The sequence below is a fragment of the Sinohyriopsis cumingii genome, chromosome 7 (assembly GCF_028554795.1).
Source record: "Sinohyriopsis cumingii isolate HCF-2022 chromosome 7, ASM2855479v2, whole genome shotgun sequence".
Taxonomy (NCBI): domain Eukaryota; kingdom Metazoa; phylum Mollusca; class Bivalvia; order Unionida; family Unionidae; genus Sinohyriopsis; species Sinohyriopsis cumingii.
This window is the reverse complement of record NC_142967.1, coordinates 91369731-91385036: the sequence shown is the minus strand read 5'-3', so window position 1 is coordinate 91385036 and position 15306 is coordinate 91369731. Positions and strand designations below refer to the sequence as shown.

Below are 15306 nucleotides of genomic sequence, written 5' to 3'. Positions count from 1 at the left end.
TTTTTAAAAAAAATGTGAGGGTATGTGTTTGTGTGTTTGTGTTTGTAAGTGGTTAAGTAAGTTGGTATGGATAGTAGATTAAAATGATGTCTTTTTTTTGGTGTTTGAGGTGTAAATTTGGGGTTAGATTGGATTGCTTTGCGTATGTGGATAGTCTATTGAAGTGATTTATAAAAAAAAATTTTAAAATAGTGATGGGTAGCATAAAAAAGTGAGTGAGTGTTTCTTTTAGGTCCGCGCGTTGTTTCTTTTGGTCATTATCTAGGTAAGATCAATTTTATGTTTCTTAGGGGGATGTTTTCCTTCACGTCCGCGCTTTCACTATAAATTGAAACTCGCTGGGCAGTCTAGCTACCATTGTTGATTGATCAACACCAAAAATGAACACGAGACTGTCTAAACTGTTGGAACTTCATGTGCATCTGGAATATGCCAGGCGCCTGTTGAATGAACTGTCCGCGGAAGCCATTGTGGAAGACGGAAGGATGAGAGAGGACGAGGAAAGAAGAAATAAAGAAGAGGAGAGAAGATATAAAGAAGAAGAGGAAAGAAGATACAAAGAGGAGGAGAGAAGATGCAAAGAAGAGGAGGAGGAAAAGGAGAGAAGAAGAAAAAATTTCAGAATCCCAGAAACCGAAAATTGGGATTCTGAAGCCACATATCCTGCCTCTGCTCTCTCCCCCAAAAAGGTAAAAAGTAACTGGGGGACAAGATGTGTATGTGGCGCCAGGCCTGGAAGGTGCCACCATTAACCAGGTGTCCATGAAGTTCCAAAAAAACAGCCCTTTTCAGGGCTACCCAATACTCTAGAAAAGAAATAACGATCGATTTGCCAATGTGTGTAGGTAGAGTAGTGTGATTATAAACACTAACTCTTTTTGAAAAAAATGTGAGGGTATGTGTTTGTGTGATGGTGTTTGTAAGAGCTAAGGTATGGTTGTGTGAATAGTAGATTATGGGTTTCTTTATTGTTTATTTTGTGTGTTTGTGTTTGTGTTTGTGTTTGTAACTGCTCACGTAAGTTTGTGTAAATAGTAGATTATGGGTTTGTTTATTGTTTCTTAGCGTATGTGGAGAGTATAGTTTTGGTTTTATTATATGAAATGAGAAAGTAGGGGATGTTTTCCTTCACGTCCGCGCGTTGTTTGGTCATGATCTAGGTAAGATCAATTTTATGTTTTTTAGGGGATGTTTTCCATCACGTCCGCGCTTTCACTATAAGAACCCACAAAGTTTGATGTTGGAACCATTCTAAGGAATAACTGAGACAAAAATGACTCAAGTATCAGTTCTATTTAATTTATTGAGAGACATCTATTTCTGGATAATGGATGTAGAATATGTTTTAGGAAGAATAGAAGAGGAATGGAGGCATGGAGATATGAAAGACTTTGTAACGAGTCAAGTTCAAGGCCTAAAGACAGCAAGAGATATCATAGCAGGGATGATTGAAGAAGAAGTCAGTAAGTCAAGAGGCTTCATTAACCCACCTTACTTCAGAGTGGGAAGTTTGAAGGAAGCACTGGATCATGTCATCCAAGTCCGGTGCTTCCTAGAAAAAATATTGTACTGGACAGAGTGGAGAAATGTAAAATGGGGATTGGAAAAGGTGAAGAAAGGGGAAGATCTGATGAGAAAAGTAATGGAGGAAGAAGTAGAGAAGATTAAAGTGAAATGGAGGGAAGAAAGAAAAGATGTGGAAAGCAAAAAGAAACAGACAGAGTTTGAGAGGATGAATGAGAATTGGATCAAAGTCCAGAAAAAGTTTAGAGCCTTGGGCCATCCAGACTGGATGCCAGAGGAGAAAAAGAAGAAGAAAGGAATAATGGAAAAAGTGAGGACTTGGTGGAAGAAGTTAAGGAGTTAGAAGAAGAAGAAGAAGAAGAAGAAACCCAAAGGCCCTTTTCAGGGCCAGCCATATTTCTCGAAAAGAGATAGCCTTTCCATTGCCTACCCCTTTTTAAATTTAAATTTAAATTTAAATTTAAAAAAAATTATAAAAAAAAAATCCCATGTTCAATTCCCTTGAGGCTATAGTGGCCCAAGACTTTTTTCCCATATTCAATTCCCCTTGAGGCTATAGTGGCCCAAGACTATTTCCCATGTTAAATTCCCCTTGAGGCTATATTGACCCACGATTTTTCTCCATGTTAAATTTCCATTGAGGCTATAGTGACCCAGGGGTCTCTGTAATGCTAATTCCCATTGAGGCTCTAGTGCCCCATTTAACTACTTTCATGTCATTGTCACAACAAAAAACAAAAACAAAAAAAAAAAAACAAAAAAAACAAACAAAAAAGAAACAAAAAAAAAAAAAACGCAAGCCTAAGGGACAGAAATTGAAGTGGGAATTTATAAAATTATGTGAGATTGTCAGTTTGATGATTCTAGTAATACGTTTCAACAGTTGTATTGAAGCTTTCCTGCATAGATTTCTTACATGTGATAGTCAAGATCAATTCCTAGCAGTTTAAGAATCTCTTTACAGTTTATACCAGCACTGCTTATATTTAGCACAGGCTTCATACTGAATGTCTATTTACACCCCGCCCCGCCCCCGCTCCAGTGCATGAACCTATTCAGGCTTGGCTTGCATTCTGTTCGCAGTGAACCAGAGAATCTTAATGTGGCAATTTACTTTAGGTGTCTTAATCAATGTCACGATCCCGTGAGGAAAATGACCGTGTTACCGACGGCAGTTAAATAAAGAGCTCTAATAATAATAAAATTGAATTTATAATTGATAAAAACGTTAAAGAGTAATGGTCCGAGGATTGAACCCTGACGAAACCCTTTTAAAACACCAGTAACCTCAACTACTCATGATACCTTGCATCTTAATTTGCAGATTTTGATTGCACACATTGCTCAGTAACCATTCTCATTAAAAGCAGATCTCCGTTGTTAGGACAGTGGAGATACGATTTTAATCAAATTGGTCCAGGAAACGAGAGCTTATCCTCGATTTTGGCCAGAATCTTGCTACATTCGGATTTTATTATATATTTTGTCAGGAAACCAGTCCCCGTAGTTGTGGTAATACACTTTATAAGCCTTAGTTTCGTAGAAAAGATTTTTCCGTTTTACTCTACAGAGTTATAGATTTTCTTTGATAATTACTAAATTAAACAAAATTGGTTTGTCCAATAATGCTAGCAATTATTATGTCATAGAAAGACAAAGTAAACAACTGCCTATTTACGAATATATGTCTCAAGTATAATAAAACTAGCTTTTGCTAATATTAGAAGCACGTGGTTGTTAAATTGGAAAAGATTTACACAATAATTTGTTTCAACTTCGTAATTAACTTTCATATATATGTAAAATATGGGAAAACATATAAAGAATAGGAAGATGAAGTTTCGCTACAATGTTGACAGGAAAAAGCTTTGGAAAAAGTCTAAGAAGCTCCCAGCTATCAAGTGGTAAGTATCGTTAAGTAGACTTAAAATTCTCAAAAATGCCATTCGCATTGGGATGCTATAATGGCAGCGAAATCCGTTATTTTGTAACCTAACATTGCTTATATTAAGAAAACTAACTATTTAACAAAAATCTAGTCTATTGAAATAGTTCAAATATTATAGTCACCGCTTTTTATTTTATAATCTACATTTTACTACCCCCCCCCCCAGTATTTTTATGTTTTTTTTTTTAGGTCACCGTCTTATTGCCTAAATAACGGCGTTGTGTAACGTATTCCAAAGTCGCCAAACATCGGAAAGACAGATACAGTTTTCAGGAATATCCCACACACTTGGCTAATCCGAATTTCCACTGACCCATATTTTATGTTTGCATATTTATGTTTGGCAGTAGGGTCAGCGTCTAGTCCAGCAATGTAAGACATAGCACGTTTTTGTTTTAGTGCTTTGTCTTACTTCCCAAATAACGGCCTTGTATAGTGTGTTCCGATTTCATTTGACATCGGAATGAGTAGTCAGAGTTTCAGGAATACCTCGCACACTTGGCAGCCTATATCGACGCTCTTCCACTAATTTATGCGTAATTAATATACTTACTTTGCTGTCTTTATCCTGGCGGAATGGAAATATGACACTAGCAAATGAATGAATTTTCATGTTCCATAGTCCTACAATATAAGACATAGCACATGTCGTTTTTGTTTTAGTGCTATGTCTTACTATCCAGGTAACAGCCTTGTGTAGCCTGTTCCGATGTTGGAACATTTTCATGTTCCGTTGACATACATTTGAATATGTTGCATCGTGACTAGTTGAGGTATGCTAAAGTATGTTTGAGTAGGGTCATGTGGGGGATATGTTTCTTGAACGAAACGAAATGTTGCTTACAGTTCCATAGGCACAATATTTATTTTTTCGTTTCGTTAAAGGATAATATTTTACCGTAACCCAATTTCGGTATTCCTGGCTTTCATCGCTTTCCAGCCAACTGAAATGTAGGTCAACAAAACTTGAAAACGGGCCCATTTCTTTTGTGAGAATTTGAATTTATTAGAGAAAAGACATCAGGGTAAGTAAAGTCTGGTAAAAACATTATAACTTTATAGAAGACGTTATTTTGGTTGCCAGTTGTGTGTGATGTTCCTTAAAATGTGACTTTCGTCACACTGTTGGTCGATATTAAAACATGCTACACATTGGCGTTGATTAGGCTGTAAGACCCATCACCCACCCACCTGAACATAAAGGTAGGACTATATGTTCCATTGATATACATTTGAATTTGTTGCAATGTGACAGTAGTTGAGGTATGCTGAAGTATGTTTAAGTACGTTGATGTGGGGGATATGTTTCTTGAATGAAACGAAATGTTGCTTACAGTTTCAATAAGCATAATATATTCATTAAACAATAATATTTCAACTTAACCCGATTTCAGTATTCCTGGCTTTCATCACTTTTCAGCCAACTGAAATGTAGGCCAATGACTTGAATTTATTAGAGAAAAGATATCAGGATAAGTAAAGTCTGACAAAAATATAACTTTACTTTGTAGAAAAGCATTGATATTGGTTGCAGTTGTGTGTGATATTCCTGAAAATTTGACTTTTGTTACACTGTTATTAGACATAAAAACATGCTTCACAGCACCGTTAGTTAGGCAGTAAGACCCATCACTCCACCAGAACAAAAATATTAGGTGATGTGTCTTACATTGTAGGAATAGGTCAGCGTCCTTTGCCTGTTAAAAAGTTGGAATTCACAGACACCATTTGAGGTCGGCATAGAGTAACCGCTTATTAGCCAGTCAGGCAAAATTGAAGACCTTTCATCGAGATATACCTGCATTAAATTGAAAGGAATATGATTTATTTTCTCAGAAATTGTGAGGTGGCAGATGAGATGAAACTATGGTTTTGATAAAATTTGACCTGAGTCTTGCTGTTTGCATCCCTAGCCATATGACTACACAAATCTTGCAACCTACATGTCCAATAGTCATGTGATATTGATAATGGGGCCCTGAGTGGCCGTGTGGTCACTGCCGTCTCAACTTTGTCTGCATGGGTTCGAGTCTCAGGCTCGGACAATGTAGGTACTTAAAGAAAGCTTTCCAGTTGTTTCTTGTGGGTCGGTGGTTCTTTCTGGGGTTTTCCCAGATTCTTCCTCCACCATTTATGCTGGCTGCCATGTATAGTCTATCGTGTGCAGAAAAATGGCATTAACTCAGTCGGCCCCAGCACTGTTATCATTAACTCTGCTGCTTGTGCCCCAGAGTTTTTACCTGTGTGAAGCTTTTTGAAAACATCATTCACATGCATTCACTCTTACCAAAATTTCTCTTCTTATATCAAATTAAAATGCACAAAATTTTCACCATTTATTTCAAATGAATTTGTCTACACAGTGAAGTATTTTTTTTCCTATTTGCCCAAGGCTTTCACAACTTATTTATACACTATTTACAAATTTATGTGCAACATTTATCCACAATAACTCTTCTGACGATTCAGTCTCAGAAACTTCTATGTCCGAATCTAAATCTTGCAGATTATCCAACTGCTGGACATATCTTTCCTCAGCTTGCTCAATATTTTTTAGATCAAACCCGAGAAACTACTCATTTTTGCTCTCATAAAAAATCACTCTTACGTCCGCCATCATTTATGATTTTTCATGAACAGAACATGTGTAGTGAAACTGCTCTCAAACACTAACCCTTGGCTTCTGAACAATTCAGATTTCCACAAACGAAAGTAAAATCATTTTTGATTGGTTTAATAGTTGTTTACTTCTTGGAAAACCCCCATTTCTAATCAGTCGAGATGTATCTAACAAACATTCATCACGCCTTGAGACGGGATTGGCCACTGAATGCAGTAAACAATCCACGACTACAGGCGGTATCAGCCAATAAATGCAGAAACCGGATCACGCCTACAGACAGGATCGGGGTCAAATGAGTTAAACCCCACAACAACAACAATATGGACAATAAAGAAATTTCCAAAATTGTACATAGAGTTTTAAAATATTAAATAAAAGTTACATAATGTTTGTAAATAAATATAATGCACACTTAATTCTCTACATATTTATTCTGAAAACAACAAACAGAAACCTGTTGGTATCACAGCAAGGTGTAGAAAACCAGATTCATCAAGTACAGAGCACATGTCAGCAATGGTTTTGTTGATATCACATGACTACCACAGTGACATGTGCTCTCTGCTTAATGAATCTGGTTTTCTTCAAGTTGCTGTTACATTTAAAGATTTCTGTTGTATTCTGAATAAATATTTTGAGAAGTTTATGTTCTTTCAGTTTTCTATTAAGATTATCTGACTTTCATTTGTATGTTTGAATTGTTTTCCTATAGCAACATTAGAAATGATTTATTGTTGATATCATTAATAATAAATAATAAATAATTTCCAAATGTTTTTGACTGCCATTTTCTAATGAAGTATTAGAAAGTAACAAAATGAAATTTTAAGTGGTACTTAATTATATATTTTTTTGTTACCTATTGGAATTACAGTATAAAGATCATGCTGTGCTTTTTTTGAAGCCAAAATACATTGCATAATAACTGTCCATCTTAACACACACTCTGAAATATGATTACACTTCACATGATTAACATAGGTCTTGGAAATGCTTAATCATCCATATTTGGATGCAGATTTGTTTTATCTTACTCTAATGGACAAACAAGAACTTTATGTCAGTGGTATAAAGAATATGGAAAATTAAACTGAGTGACAACCACTGGTTTCTCACATCAGGACATTTAGCCATTTCAGGCTGGTAGGACTCTTATTTTTATCAAAATAGGAGTCCTGGATTCCTAGTTTTATAATCCTAACGAGACCTGGTTAAGATAAATTCATACACTTACAAAATGTGTTTATAGTAAAGATAGAGAATTTTCAGCTTGAAGGTACAGTATTGCTAACATGCAAACATAAACATAGTAAATATCATTCAAATAGTGTGCAAGCATTAAAGTTCAAGTGATTTTAATGGGATTAGGTGAAGCCACATAGGTTACATCTTAGCAGACAAGGATTAAGACACCTGTTAATTGATTGTGTCTAATGATTTTTGTTATTAAAATGTATATGCTTTAACACCTCTTTGATGGGCACAAGTCATCAAAATTTTAATCGCTCGTATTTTTAATCCTTGCCTGATCATTGAAACACTTGCCTTTTATTTTGTGAACACCATATATAATACCAACTGACAATACCTATTGAATCTTAATTATGAATATGTTTGTCATGCTTTGGATAAATCATCCAATATTTTTGATAATTATTTTCACCATTATTGAATACTATCATTGCAAATACTTCTGGGAGTCAGTTAGCAAAACATGGACGGCTTTTTTTGTCTGGAAAACATTGAAAATGTGCCTGATGCTTTTCATTATTGATCATCATCCATGTCTTTGCTTCCACTAACAATGGACAAAGTCATTACTTGTGATAAAAACTATGATGTTAATTCATATCTCTTGTAAAGAAGATATTTAGCAATTCAAAACATACCAAGTTTTGGTGTTGTCTACTGACTTGCAATGATGACCACTAGAGTAATGTATTTTTGAGGCTGGAGGCACATCTGCAGTGATGTAGATTTATTATTATTAAAAAAAAGGGATAAAATGTATGCAGATTCATAAATTTGTCATTTAATCAATGAATTACTAATTTAAAAAGTAAAGTACATATAACTCAGACAAAATGTACAAACACAGCCTGGCAGTGGAATATGGCTTATTTATCAGTCCATTCCAGTTGTGTGCTCCTCTTGTATTGATCATTTAGGAAGTGTTCAGATTTGAAGAACTAGATTTTGATTGGATGCATTGGCTTGCTGCTGCATCCAATGAAATTCAAAGACCTGAAGCACTGAATTATCCGATTGATCTGCCAAGGTATAGATGGGGTTAATGGATCATGATCTTGGCTGCTTAAGGTGGGATACTAGGTACGACACTGCTGAAGTACAGCTATTGCATTGCATGTAATATTGATACATTTTCAGCAGCATAACAAAAAATGCTGTTATCTTTTGAATTCCATAGTGGCTAGATCCAGTCTTGATCAAATCATGCACGTATAGTAATAGTTCAGCAATAAACTATGATTAAAATGTTGATTTGCAGTAATAGTACATGTTAATGCAAAATGTACTCGTACTACTTTGTGAATTATTTTTTCATGTTTTCAGTCCAGAAATAAAGCAAGCATGGGACAACAATAAGACAGTTTTGCAAAATATGGCTGACATGGGCCTGTCTGCAGATCCCAACAAGACTCTTAAAATTGCACGCACAAAGGTAATGGCCTCAAGAACCTTGATGTCCTGTGTATAATCCTTTATAAGACGAGTCTAATGCCAACCTGCACAGACTTAGAAATGTGCATGCAGATCTGGGTCTGTGCCATTTGTTATGGAGTAATCTGCAGAACAAACAATATAGACCCTGATCTGCTGGCACAGTGTGCTAAGACGGATCATAATTCTTTGTTGCTTCTGTTTGACTTATAAGCAAGTATATATGGTATCTGGAAGATGTGCAAATAGGTACCTGTAGTTAACACATTAACCCCTAGCGATGAGTTAAAGTGACAGGAGGTAGTAGCCTACTGCCGAGCTCTATAGCATCAAGGTCATGTATGATATACTAAAGTGGGTGGTATTATAGAAAGGCAGACAGATATAACTCTACAATGATACCAAATAATCTGGAATTTCTATTTGCACTACAAAATACAGAGGGAAAAACCTCAATTTATTTTACCCGATTTTGTGTCCGGATTTTAGACCTTTTGGTCTCAGATCTAAGGCAAACCAGTATGAACTGCAAACAGACAGATGAACCTTTGCAAAAAATAGGATAAGATGGGCATTTGGAATAAAGAGTGGTCTGGATACAAAAATAATGGGTCCGTTTAACAGGAAAAACAAGGAAAAAAACTCCAACTTTTACCCGTCTGCTCATGTACAAGCCAAATAGCCAATGAAAAACGATGTTTCTAACACAACTAGGCAGTATGTTATTGAAAGATCACCTGGGATTTGGTGTTTTTGGATGCATTTAGAATTAGCTTTCAAAATGTGTTTCCTACTCGAATTTCAGGCAAAAACGACAAAAACCTCCAGGGGTTAATGTGTTAATAGTGTCATTGTGGTTTTGCATGTACGTTTGCATGCAGGTAAAAATAAGATTTTGGCTTGACATTTCTTTGTACTCCAGATTTTATTTTGCAAATTACTCAACCTGTGAAATATAAGTGAGACTAAAAATCAGACAGTCCATAAGAGAATGTAACTACTCTGCTTATTTCAGAAAAGTGTTTAAGTTAGACATTTTAGTTTCCTATTAAAGTTTATAAAAGCATCTTGACCATTGCCTTACTAATGTAAGCTTTTGCTCTAGTTTGTATACAGTTAAATGATTCAGATTAGAGCTTATTTCTTTCTGAGACTTTCCAGTGCATTTTTCCTTACTATTTGATTATTTCTAACATCATAGAATGTTAGTAATTGCAAAAATAACTGTAACATATTTTCTGTTCAATTTAGGAACTGATTGGTCCCAAGAGCATGAAGGTAGAAGATAATGACCAAACCAAGAAATCCCCAAAACCCAAGAAAATCTATGTTGCACAGGGTAAGATTAGACCCACCTTTCCATCCCTTAAAATAGTAACTAAGAATATCTAACATCAAACCAGCATCTGATTTTTACAATTGTAATTTGTGTGCTTTACAAATCTGGTAGGTGCATATAGTTTTACCATTGTCTGTCCAGCTGTGTCCAGCAAAGTTTTACATTTAATCATTTTTCAGATGCTTTGCATTGACATGCATGCTCCATGAGCACATTTCTAGTGCATCTAAACTCTGGCAGGTAAATGAAGCTGTACCTATCAAGAAAAATTCTTATTAATTCTTACATGCTCTTGCCTGAGCAAATTCCATACCCCAACAGAAAAGTAAAATTCTTAATTATTCTTACCTGCTTTTAGCTGAGTAAATCCCATACCCCAAGAGAAAAAGTAAAATTCTTACCAACTCTTACTTGCTCCTTTACATTCTATATCCCATGAGAAAAGTGAAAAAAATTTATTGGGACCTTGAAACGTTCAAAGTAGCTTTCTCAGACAAGTGAGTTTTGACAATATGAAGAAAAAATCAGACAGCTGGAGATATACAATTTTGATTCACAGCAATCATTCTCTGACAATTCATCTGCTTTCAGTTGTAAATTAGGTAAGTCAGCGTGATTATCTACTGCCATAAAATAGAGCTCTAAATCAGTGTCACATGCTAAGTGCTGACCATTTGTTGTGTTTATCTTAAACTAGTTCAAAATCAAAGAGGTCACTTGGCTTTGCAGAGAGGCTAGCACTGCTTATCCAGTGTTTTCATTCCATTTTTAATGAAATAAAAGTACATGTCATTCCATTTTGACGTCATGATATGATGCAGTTGCCAAACAAGACATACATATTTCACACATTAACAAGGTCTTTGCTGCAATGTACACTTGCATGATTCATGCTCAATTTAAAATGGAGCAGGGAATTTCCGTCCTAAATTCTTGGTTTTAGAATAGACCCTTCATTACCTCGATACCATACTAAAACATCGATAATTCATCAAAGCAGCTCCGTAACATAATGTGATGAAGAAAAACACTTGATAGGTACAGTAGTACAGTGCAATATTTTCTCTACACTGGAATTACTTGGGCTTAAAGATGACAACCTGTGTGTGAAATTGGAGGAAAAAGTCAGTTTAAGTGTCATGTTAAAACTTCACCTGCAATATGCAGAGTAATTTCAGTGTGTGTGTGTGTGTGTTTAATGAGATCACTCTTGAAAGATTATTTTTCTTTGCGCCATGAAATTCACCAAATTTAAAAATTTGGAGCCACTTTTCAGCACAACTGTTTTTATGCCATGATGCAGGAACTTGCTTATAACGTGGGGTCAGGTGTGGATCCCATTTTTTATACCAGAAAATACTCCAAAAATTGATCCTTATTTGTTGAACTTGAAGAAAATCGCGATCAAAATTGGTAACAGAAACTTTGATGTATTGCTTGTTTTATCGTTGAAAACGATTGATAGGAAGTGGAAATTTTAGTCAACACTATGAAATATCAAATTTAAAAATAGGTCATACAGTTTTTACATTTTCTTTCCAAACAACATTCCTAGTGCACCGCAATTAACAATATGTAAGGAAAATTTTTGATCAATGAAAATGTCACTTACGCAGAGTGGAGTCAGTACTTTAATAAATAAATGCAAATTAAACAATTTTTTTATCAATTGAAATTTGTGTTCTAGTTCTGTCTTTTAGTTCCTTTTAAGTGTAATCACCATAAATGCAATGCATCCTCTTGAAATTAAACGTAACATGCGTCAACCTACCTCAACAGCTATGTCCGCGAGCGTTTCTCTGTGAACCTAATTAGGTGCCGACCATGTTTTAACAACTGACTTGTAAGTATTTGCTGTATTGTTACACTGAATTAAAAGCTGGCCTCCATTGTATTATCATGTTAATTATGACTTTTGAATCAATTAAAGTAGGTGGAACAAAAGAAAAGTTAAATGGGACAAAAATCCAACCAACTTATAATCTAGCGGCCCCGGTCGTATGTCAGGTGAACTCACTTCATTTGATCAGTTGAACACTTATAAATGTTATTGTGTACATAACAAAAACTACCGTAAATTAACCAACTCTTCCATAACTGTGATCAAAGATAACAATGCAGCCAAGTGAAATGAATATTTTGTAAAATAAAGGGCTGGATTTCACAGAGACAGACCATTATGGGCAAGCGACTTTCAGAGAATTCTTGAACTGGCACTTAGAGATATCCTCCAGGATGAAAAGAAGTTTCATTATTCCTTCCAATGAAATCACGACATTAACGTTGTACTAATTGAATAATATAAAAAGTGAGTTTCGACGTAGACAGCTTTCTCACGAAATAAATGTTGCATGTTTTTGAAAAAAGGAATCTTTTTTGGTGGTGTATCAACAGTGTACTTCTTGCTCTGTGGACTCCCGATTTGGTAGGATAATATTAAACACCACTACAGGAACCAGTCTCATCAAGAAAACAAAAAGCAGTCACATAATACACAGATTTTTTTGTTTACACACGATAGTTGTTGAAACCAGTTGGAATGATCTTTCATATGTTGGACATTTTGAAAATAAATGTTATTTAAACAGAATAACAAACGACTTCATTAGAAAAAGCGCGTTATTAAAAATTATTATTGATGTGATTGTAAAATGAGGATTCAGTCAATAAACAGCCCATTTCCCTAATGCCGCTTAACCCTCCCAGATGGTTATCTCGCTCTCAAAGCGATATTTTTTCCAATTTTTGGAGGTCCCTCTATAACTTGCACCTCGCTTATAGTGTGGTCTATGTTTTTGGACCCCATTGTGCACGAATTATCAAGGGAAAAGTGTACTAAGGTAATTTCTTTTTTTTACAGCAGAACTAAACTGTGGTCACGAATTTTATGAATGCAGAGGCATTATCTACCGAGTCCTTAACAGAACACGGACTACCCCTAGCGGTACAGGGATCATCCTGGGCTTTGCCAGTGTCGCAAATTGCGATTTTGTTTCCTTATTGGCGACAAAAATATCCCATCTGGCAATTTTTTTGGCGACAGACTTTTTGGTTATTTAATTTGTACATACAATCATAGATTTGGACTGGATAAATTAAAAGGGAGAACGAAAGGAAGCCACAAACTTGACTAAGCAATGCATTGGAATCAGTCTGTTACACAAACAATCCTTTGTTCGTATTGACAACACCATCTTTACAGTGCATTGTTACATCATAATCTGCTTATGCTGACATCTGGGCTGAGTACTGTATGCTGTGATACAGTCAATCATGCTACCGAACTATACCTACAACTGACCAACTTCTGAAGACGCAAATAGAACAGATACAATTAATTGAATGGCTAATCCTTCTGGGGTTTTTCTGTTGTTTTTTTTTTACATATACCAATACAATAGTTTTGCTGAACCTTCATAGAAAACTGATAACCTTTGAAGTACCGACTACTGTGTATAAATACAAAGCAAATGGAAAAAATCTCAATCACAATTATATCTGTCGCCAGTACAGCATTTTACTCATTGATCTTTTCCTTTTGCCATCAATCCGTGTTACCGCTGCAGAGACTCAAACTCCGCAACAAGAAGTAGCACACAAAAAACAGTTTTGCATAATTAATAATAATTATTTATTTCACAAAATACAGGAGTGAAAGAATCCCTAAAAATGGTGTGAATTTATGCTTATATATACGGTCCAATATTGCCAGGTGTTGACTCGTGTAAGTTTCATTCGTGGGAATGGAGATCCTATTTTGCTTGTCAAGAAAATTCATACAGCATTAAGTGATCATTCTTGGGATTTAGGAAGCAATTCACTACAAGCTTTGTGAAGCTAGCCATGGGGCGGGGGTGCTGCTGACAGACTACTGGTGTCACCTGTCAGCACTGTAGACTGTGAACATGGATTCAGTAAGATGAACCTCATAAAAACTGACATCAGAAATAAACTTTGCATCTCATCTCTCGAGAATTTAATGAGAATCAGCATGTACAGATGTGAAAAATTAGACTTTAAAACTACACTCAACAAGTGGGCAGCCCTAAAATCGCGACGGATCTTCATGTAACACTTTGTAACATTTTGTTAATGCTTGTTGTAATTAGATTAATAGACTAAATTAACACTTGAAAAAATGTACACTACTTGTTCTGGCAACACTTTTTGAAAATTGGCGACAAAATATTGAGGTTGGCGATTTTTTTGGCGACAGCTTTTTAAAAGCCAGGACCATCCCTGCGGTAGAAGACTGCATTGGCCCTTTGTTCAAACGGATGTTTTCTGATTCCAAAATTGCAGAAAATATGCATGTGCAAAAACAGAATTATCTAATATTGTTAGGTGTTTAGCAAAAGATACTTCACTTAAAATTGCACAAGCCATGAAAATTGGGCCATTTAGTATTGCTACAAACAGGAGTAGTGATTATGAAAAAAGTTGTACCCAGTCTGTGTAAGAGATTTTGACAACGAAAAGGGCAAAGTCAGAGTGCTCTTCTTTCAATACCAGAATTAACAGTAGATTCCACAGAAGAAAACATTTTTATTTTTATTTGCTTGATAATACTTTGAAAGAACATAATTTGGCAATACTGTTTGGGAGTTTTCAACTGAAACTGCATCAGTGATGACTTGAATTCATAAAGAAGTTGCATTCTATATTTGAAAAATGTCTCCGTCATTGTATATACATGTATTATGTTATCTCTCATATGATGAACCATGCTGCAGGAAGGGCTGCTGATAAATTAGAAGAACTCATGAAGTATCCTGACAATGTACTTCATGCAGACAAAGTTGATTTTTTTCATCTTATTTCCCAGATAAAAGACCCAATAACTAAGATATAAATTTCCTCTTCTTTGTCAGGTTATAAAAGGAATATTGGTTTTTTACCATTCTAATGCTGACTGTGAGAGATTGTTCAGTATTGTTAACAAAAATAAAAGTGAATTCAGATCCAGGCTCTGTAACCCAGCACTTAGTGCTCTACTGGTGTGCAAATCATTCATAGTCTCAGCTGGTACAAAGTGTTTTGAAATGCATTATGAGAGTCGGTTGCTTTTTTAAAGCTCAAAGTGTTATATACAAAAACTTGAAGCAGTAATTGATGTTAAAAGTCTAGATGGATAAATAAATCTTTTTGTACATATGTTCGTTGAATTTTTATCATGTTTATATGTGGATT

The 15306-nt window shown here is 35.4% G+C and overlaps 1 protein-coding gene across 1 annotated transcript in view; it reads left to right on the top strand.

The window, feature by feature from the left end:
• Positions 1-3238: 3238 nt before the first annotated feature.
• Positions 3239-15306, top strand: part of LOC149795699 (nucleolar protein 16-like) — a 91317-nt gene continuing 79249 nt past the window's right edge. Inside the window, exons 1-3 of the mRNA XM_089965583.1 lie at positions 3239-3428; positions 8670-8778; positions 10029-10116. Coding sequence (XP_089821709.1) covers positions 3331-3428; positions 8670-8778; positions 10029-10116 — 295 coding nt within the window. The 5' untranslated portion in view covers positions 3239-3330. The remainder of the gene's footprint in view (positions 3429-8669; positions 8779-10028; positions 10117-15306) is intronic.